Source organism: Scomber scombrus, chromosome 10 (genome assembly GCF_963691925.1).
Source record: "Scomber scombrus chromosome 10, fScoSco1.1, whole genome shotgun sequence".
Lineage (NCBI taxonomy): Eukaryota > Metazoa > Chordata > Actinopteri > Scombriformes > Scombridae > Scomber > Scomber scombrus.
In genome coordinates this window covers 21,490,082-21,498,361 of record NC_084979.1, presented here as the reverse complement: position 1 = coordinate 21,498,361, position 8,280 = coordinate 21,490,082, and the positions used below count along the sequence as shown (strand labels likewise).

At 40.5% G+C, this 8,280-nt stretch overlaps 1 protein-coding gene across 2 annotated transcripts; it reads left to right on the top strand.

The window, feature by feature from the left end:
• Nucleotides 1–1,275: 1,275 nt before the first annotated feature.
• On the top strand, nt 1,276–7,440 carry slc6a1a (solute carrier family 6 member 1a). 2 transcript variants are annotated; one of them, XM_062428025.1, is made up of 15 exons: nt 1,276–1,513; nt 1,759–1,890; nt 2,091–2,191; nt 2,357–2,466; nt 2,633–2,765; nt 3,477–3,611; nt 3,711–3,814; nt 4,439–4,563; nt 4,760–4,872; nt 5,541–5,672; nt 5,930–6,032; nt 6,357–6,457; nt 6,619–6,786; nt 6,928–7,024; nt 7,094–7,440. In XM_062428025.1, exons 1-15 carry the CDS (start codon nt 1,276–1,278, stop codon nt 7,438–7,440), a joined length of 2,139 nt encoding a protein of 712 aa, XP_062284009.1. The 2 variants fall into 2 exon arrangements, with proteins under 2 accessions (XP_062284009.1, XP_062284008.1); XM_062428024.1 differs by having other exon boundaries at nt 6,928–7,440.
• The last annotated feature ends 840 nt before the right edge of the window (nt 7,441–8,280 follow it).

Sequence of the window (8,280 nt, the reverse complement as noted above, 5' to 3'; positions counted from 1 at the left end):
CCCACAGGAGGAATCTACGGATACCTCGTTTCGAGATTTGTGGCAGGCAGAGTATCCTCGGCGGCGCAGATCACAGATTCATTGTGAGTAAACTGGCTGCTTGAATTCTTGCGTCTGTCTGTGCGTGTGTGCGTGTTTGAACCCTCGTACAAACGACCCTCCTTAATGCATGATTCATTCTTTCATTTAGTCTTTGCAGCGATAGTGAGTGTGATTAAATTGTGAATGAGACTGTCAATATGTTGCTGGGGTCAATGTAATGACTGCATGATGAGCTCTGCACCTACACGCTATAGCCAATTAAATGCAGAATTGATTACTGATGTCTAGTCTATTGGATTGTGCAAATGTGGCATTCTCGTGTGCTTAATAAAGCGTTTGGCTCTCAATTAATCGGTTAGACTGGGTTGGTTGTTTGTGCAGCCGGATGCGTAAAGCTTTTACGCATTTGGACATCCCTTTGTCTCCACTGTGCGTTTTGTGTTCCAGTTTGTTTGAGACCTCTCTGTATCCATGCTGTTCAATTTCCCTGCTGTTCAATTCAATTCTGCATGTGGATAACTGTTAGGAGAATCTGCAGGTGGTAATTGGTGGACTCTACTTCATTATACTTAATTGTCATAGGCTATTTGGTATTGCTACGGTGCGTCTTGCGCTTGAAGTGTACGTTTTGGATCCTGTCGTTTGTCGTAAAGTTTTCTTGTTTTTGTCGTTGATGTTAGTAATGTCATTTTATTTTGTTTGGCTTATTTAATTGCATACTTTATTTAGCCTATCGTGTGTAATGATCTGGCTTTGATTGCTGTTAATTTACGCGCAATCTGTCGTCTGTGTTTTACTTATGGGATCAAGTCCAGCATGACTTTGCCATAGATGGTTTTTGGTGTTCGTTGATTCTGATATAAATGAAAATTTTGTCAGGGATCCAAATGTTCATGAGATGCTTTACTCTGCGTTTTTAAATGCAAATTGAACCAGTATATATTTGAATTTAATTGATATTGTTTTATTGCACTTGACAGGGAGTAAATTGATGTAGTGCAATATTTGCTTCCTAAGTAACCACATTTTAAGCGACTCCTGGGGGGAAAAAACGACCAATTGCTCTATTCACGATTCCAGGTTAACGGCGACTGAAGAGCCGTGTGCGCACAGGCTGCATCTCCAGACATTTGGTCCAAAGGTGAGGTCTGAAAAACCGCGAAGCTGCTTTCTACGTGGACTGGTGCTGAAGCCTCCCGTCCGACTGCCAGGACCTCTGCCAAATCCAGAGACATGGCGACGAACGGCACCAAAACGGACGGACAAGTCACAGAACTGAACGAGGTGGCCACTAGTAATGACAAACCCAAGTCACTGGACGTGAAACCCGATAAGCAGAAAAAGGAAAATGAGTTGCCTGCTAGAGAAACATGGGCGGGAAAATTTGATTTCCTCCTGTCGTGTGTGGGTTATGCAATTGGACTGGGAAATGTATGGAGATTTCCCTATCTCTGTGGAAAAAACGGTGGAGGTAAACATTTTTTTTTTCTTCTCACTGCTAATTTAAGCAAACTGCACGGCCCATTCAGCTCCAAGACGCACATAGTCGAGCTTAACTAATTGACCGTGTCGATGACATGAAAAGAATATCACCTACATTTGCTGCCTAATTAATTGACGTTGTGCTGTGGTGTTTTTAAAGTAATGCATCAGTGCAGTTTTAGCCTGAGATGAGTCATTTTTCATGCATAACTTGATCTACTTTCGTCCATCCAGGAGCCTTCTTGATTCCCTATTTTTTGACTCTCATATTTGCTGGGATGCCCTTGTTTCTACTGGAAACCTCCCTTGGTCAATACACCTCAATTGGAGGGCTTGGTGTGTGGAAACTGGCTCCTATGTTTAAAGGTACATCTCACTCAAACCAAATATTTCTGGAGAATTGTTTCTTAATACCATATAAGTAATAACAATCTTTATTTTGTGATAATCCATGCAGAAAAATATCTTGATTGTATTTGGTGTTTTTATAGAAATGATTATCAGGATTTATGAAGGCCACACAGTGATAGTTTTACTATACTACCTAATTCATTTCTGTATGATAGGTGTGGGCCTTGCAGCAGCTGTCCTGTCCTTCTGGCTTAACATTTACTACATTGTAATCATTTCCTGGGCTATTTACTACCTGTATAACTCCTTCACCGCTGTAAGTATAATCATACAGTGTACTCACGTGATTCATAAAAAGCTGAAACCAGCATTGTTGTTATATCATCAGGAATTGTGGACTGTTATACCTGTAAGAAAAATACATATCCCTAAATATGTCAAAGAGGAGAGAAAAAAAAACACTGTAATTTCTGTTTTTCAGGATCTTCCATGGAGCTCATGTAACAATGCATGGAACACAGACAAATGTTACACAAACTACTCCATCCCAGATACCGCCAATCTCACCAGTGCAGTGGTGGAGTTTTGGGAGTAAGATATTGACTTGCTTTCTCTTGCTTTCACAACAGCAGAGCTTTAAATTATCCTACTTGCATCACTGAGATACTTAAAAGACAGCCACCTCTGCTGCATGGTTATTTCTGTGTGTGTGTATGTGTGTGTAATAGTCTTATTGTTGCTCGCTCTCAACTTATAGGCGCAACATGCATGAAATGACCGATGGCTTGGAAAAACCAGGCCAGATTCGAGTGCCACTGGCAATAACGCTGGCCATCGCTTGGGTCCTTGTGTACTTCTGTATCTGGAAAGGGGTTGGCTGGACAGGGAAGGTAAGACGTTTGCCAGAATTTGGGTATCCAAGACCTCTTATGCTATACTGATTCCTCATAAGGTATGTGACAGTAATGCAATATTAATCAGTCTAATATCACCTCATAAATCATTTAGAATGCAGTCAGCATTGTCCAGATTGATTTTTAAAATAAGAGAAGAAGGCATCAAACACTCATGTTCACTAATCCTGCTCTGCCTCATGGTGGCTCCTCTAATTCCAATTCTCCTGACACAGTGTCTATACTGAGTGTGGATTCATGATAGGAGGAGCAACAGCCATACGCTACAATCTGGTTTTGTCCTCTCGCTTCACTCGAAGCAGTTTCCCTCCCTCGTGGTGCCACATTTCGAAAGACTATTGCATCATGTGACCATGGCAAATAAAATTGGTTTTGGTCACAAAATACCCCATCCCCCTGCACATTTTGCTCACAAATTGCTTACACAGTGTCATAAATGCACAGAACAGAGACAGAGGGAGATGATTCAAAGTGAAGCGGCAGTGCTTTCTTTGCTGGATATTTGGTCTCTTCATCTGTTTTGTTTTTTTGTCTAAAAGAGACTGAAGTAAAAATAAAAAAAATAATTTAAAAAACTGTCTTTTTTAGTACTCATGAAAATGTCTTTCTGAAAAATCTGAAATTTCAGAAATGTTATGAGAGATGCATTGGTGATAACTGTCTTCACATTTGTCTCACATTTTATAGGTGGTTTACTTCTCAGCTACATATCCCTACTTCATGCTGTTTATTCTCTTCATCCGTGGGGTGACTCTACCTGGAGCTAAAGAGGGAATTATGTTCTATATCACCCCTGACTTTGAAAAACTCAAAGAATCTGGGGTAATGACATATTATTACGTGATTCATACCTATGCAATTCATGCATGAGTGAGCAAAGCTCGGCCCGCACGCAACTAAATGTGTGTGTTTCTTTGTCAGGTATGGCTAGATGCAGCAACCCAGATCTTTTTTTCCTACGGATTGGGATTGGGGTCACTTATAGCTCTAGGCAGCTATAACCCTTTCAATAACAATGTTTACAGGTAAGACTGGTGATGTTTCACGAATAGGAGATCATCTATGAGACAGGGAATTCTGCTGAATTTAATATATAAGTACAAATCGTAATAAAAGCTGAAGACGATATTAATTAAATTGCTGCTATCTTATTATATTATACGCCCCTATTTAAAGGCCCATATTCAAGGGTACTGCTTAAGAGCCCTTAATGGGTCCTATTAATGTGAGTTGCTGGCATGAATATAATAAAAATATAAGAGAGACACTGTTTCTTGCTCTCAGTCTGCGTGCTGGAGGAAAAAATAACTGATTGCAAAGGCTGAGTGTTTTTTCTCCAGCAGCCCCATGGTTCTGGGTCACATAAACAATCAGTTACATAAAATAGTTGCATTCATTTCATGTGCTTGTTTTGATTGGATCTATGTTAGTACCCCTATATCTACAAGGATTCCTATTATTCAATATGAAATTAAATCTTTTTAAGTCTGTCTTAAACAATAAAAATAGCTTTTTGTCAAATGTGTGTATGATCAAGAAGGGAAATTGCAGCAATGTATGATCTCAGCTATTACTTAATTCAGAAAAATAATAATACAAGTAAATTTAAATTCTTGACACAAGGCCTATTCTATATTTCCTCTCCCCAGAGACTCTATTATTGTGTGCTGCATCAACTCATGTACCAGCATGTTTGCTGGCTTTGTAATCTTCTCTATTGTTGGCTTCATGGCACATGTGACAAAGAAAGACATTGCCGACGTAGCAGCTTCAGGTAACTACGGATTGCATATATGCCTTCTTCTGTAAATGTTCTGTCACTGCAAACAAAACAAAAAATCTGCACTGTCATTGATGCTGACTGCTAAACACAGCTTTTGTCATTACATTTACATGATATTATGTGTCTACAGTTATATAGTGCTGTAACTGACCCTGACGAAATATGATTTTTCCTGTTTACTATCCAGGTCCTGGCTTAGCTTTTCTGGCCTACCCAGAGGCTGTAACCCAGTTGCCTGTGTCTCCTCTCTGGGCCATTCTGTTCTTCTCCATGCTGCTCATGCTGGGGATAGACAGCCAGGTAAGGGGCTTGGAGATGATCTGCTCATGGGCTGACCTAAATATTTAAATGCAGGTACATATCATGCAGCTCACCCCTGCTCTCTGCATGATAAGCATGCAATTTGCTCCTTGTGGACAGATATAACTGAGCTTTGACATCAGCTGTCAAGTCTTTTTAATGCAACTTTATCACCTCCATGTGCCCCCAGGTTTCGCTGTCTGTGTGTATCTTTATTTTGTGTATGATATTTGGGTTCGAACAAGGCTGCAGAAACTAGAAAAACATATACAGTCAGCTATACACTGGCTATGACCACCAGCACTTTAATGTAAAAGACATACATTATAACCATATTCCAAATGTCATAGTGACAGAGCTTTTGGATATCAAGGCTATTACCAAAATGGCCCTCAAGAAGTGGATACTTGGTCATTCAAAAGATGACATTAGTGTTTTTGTCTCATGGTTGGTTGCACACTGAAATTCTTTGTCATTTGTCATCATGAGTCAGCCTAACCCCAAAAATGAAGAATAAGAAAACAATATATTTTGGAAAATATTCACCTCTATGTCAGAATAAGAAATATATATTAAAACATATTTATGTACGAATATGCAGCGAGATGCAGATATTGCACATAGTCACACTTTATGTTTAATACTGTTTCTTTGATTCTGTCCTTTAGTTCTGCACTGTTGAAGGCTTCATCACTGCTTTGGTCGATGAATTTCCCAGAGCTCTTAGGAATAGACGAGAGCTCTTCATCGCAGGTGTCTGTCTGGTGTCCTATGTGATCGGACTTTCAAACATCACACAGGTACAGCAGGGCAGCTCTCACATGTTGCCGACTACTGACTATCAGTGGCACCAGATAAAACAAAATTTCAGCATGAAAATCAGTACAAGAATTGAAAGATGTAAGATTTGTGATTAAATCTATTAATCTAAGTAGTGAACAAGAGCCAATTAAGAATTGTAGATTTTCTAAGGACATATAATACATTACCATGTTATGTTATGCTGTATCTGCACACAAAGTCTTTCTGTAACAACGATCCATTTTTCTGTAACTAGGGTGGAATCTATGTGTTCAAACTGTTTGACTACTACTCTGCCAGTGGGATGTGTCTGCTGTTCTTGGTCTTCTTTGAATGCATCTCCATATCCTGGTGCTATGGTGTGTATCATCAATATTTCATAAAATATATAGAGAAAAAAAGAGAGAAAGAAACAAATAATCCTTAAATGTACTGTTTCTCTTTCCATTTAAATTAAGTTGTTGAAATATTGCACATATGCAAATTTGGGGGAAAAGATGAAGGTTAAAAAATGTCATACCTATCCAAAGATGTTTGCGCAGCTTCAAACACCGTTCAGCCTCAAGGTCATGAGCACTCGCGTGTTCCACCTCGCCATCCTCATCATCATGCTTGGCAGACCAGCAGCAAATTAAAATAAATTGGATATGAATATTTTGATAATAGATTCATTTGTCTCGCAGGTGCGGACAAGTTCTATGACAACATCCAGGAGATGATTGGATACAAGCCTTGTCTCTGGTGGAAGCTGTGCTGGGTCTTCTTCACCCCTCTCATTGTTGGTGTGAGTAGTCTGAACTAATACAACAGTACATGTAAAGTCATGACATGAAATGAAACAATAAATAAAGTCAATATTATCTGCCTGCAGCCACGTCAGGCTGAGACAGTGCTGCCTGTAGTCAGTGGTGTCAGGATGCATAAAGCGTCTCATGTCTCCCACAGGGGGTGTTCTTGTGGAGCGCCATACAAATGGTTCCTCTCACAATGGGAGACTATGTGTTCCCAAACTGGGGTCAGGGAGTGGGCTGGCTCATGGCGCTGTCCTCCATGGTTCTCATACCAGGATACATGATCTATATGTATCTCGGGCTCAAGGGCACTTACAAAGAGGTAAGAAATTGTCTGTTGGATTTGTTGGGTGATGGGAACAGGTTTGTCGACTTTGTGTTTTGAGATCTGGTTGTTTGCTATTCTACCCATAACCAAATGGTTTTTCTTATGTAAGTAATTTGCACTCTTCTTCTCTACCAGCGACTTCGGATAATGCTTCAGCCTCCTGCAGTTGTCAGGCGAACTCAGGAGAATGGACCTGAGCAGCAGGCGGAGACCAACGCTGCTAATCTCTCCAGCCCTGCCAATCCAGCCAATCCTGCCAGCCCTGCCAACCCAGCCAATCCTGCCAGCCCTGCCGACCCAGCTCCTGCAAACCCCACCAGCCCAACCAGTCCGGCTCCTGTCAACTCAACCAGTCCTGTGACCCCCGCTAACCCGGCTCCTCCATCGGCCAATCCAGCCACCGCTACTAGCCCGGTGAACCCAGCCACTAGTCCCACCATCACCACCACCATCAGCAGCACCACCATGACAACCTCCTTAAGCCCCACCGCTGCCACCACCACCACAGCAAGTCTGGCTAATACCACCACCACAACAATGAGCCCAACCAGCCCACCGCCCAACCCGGCTAGCCCAACGGAGCCTGTTAACCCCCCAAACCCAACAAGTCCAACCTCTAACCTGACCAATGCCGAGGCCAACGTGTAGACAACAAAGGAACCCTCATGGAGCATGTAGACAAAAGAGAACATTACAAAGGACTTCCAAGATTTTAATTGATACACCTACCTCCAGGGGCAATATGTGATCAAAATAGATTTTCGAAACCATTGTTTAATTTTTCTGCATTTGTAAAACCAAGCCAATGATGTCTTATTGTTGGTTTGCATTCCAAAAACAATATCAAAGACTGTTAGTGTTCACAAATACAACCATAAATCTGAATTAAAAAAATGTAAACATACTGTGTAATACTGTGAGAAAAGAAAAAAACATAGAGATATAGATTAGAGATTTGTTGAATATCTTCATGAATCAAGTAAATACCGTGTGAATATAGTAGATGAAGTAGTGAACAAAATTGACATCATTGAAGAGTGCAAAGGATGGCGTCAATTTTATTGTGGATGTTTACTAAACCTCACGCAGTTGTCTCTTTTCCAAACATTGCACTCTGTGAGGTAAACTACAAGCCACAAGGCGAATGGGGGGGAGCTCTGAGTAAGCACAATGCCAATAAGAAGTTCATGTTTAGGAGTAATCTGGAGCAATCCAGTATTTGTTGCAAAAGATTTTGTGTGTGAGAGAGACTGTTATTTTTTTCCTTCCTTTTTTTTCAGTAAAAAAAAAATAAGAGAAAACTTTTATGTGATCGAAACATTTTTAGAATTATTTTTAGGATGTTTTATACTATATGTGTTGTGATGGAGGACCAAAATCAATAGGCAGACAAAAGCAAAAACTATGCCATTTTAGTGTTTGGCAAAGCACCGGGTACAAAGTAGTACAAAAAAAAAAAGAAAAAGCACACAGGGTTAGAAAAGTGAT

Coding starts and splice junctions, on each gene's coding strand:
- slc6a1a (XM_062428024.1), top strand. CDS start 1,276: ATGGCGACGAACGGCACCAAAACGGACGGACAAGTCACAGAACTGAAC. Junction 2,467..2,632: donor GCAGTGGTGGAGTTTTGGGA/GTAAGATATTGA, acceptor CTCAACTTATAG/GCGCAACATGCATGAAATGA. Junction 4,873..5,540: donor TGCTGGGGATAGACAGCCAG/GTAAGGGGCTTG, acceptor TCTGTCCTTTAG/TTCTGCACTGTTGAAGGCTT.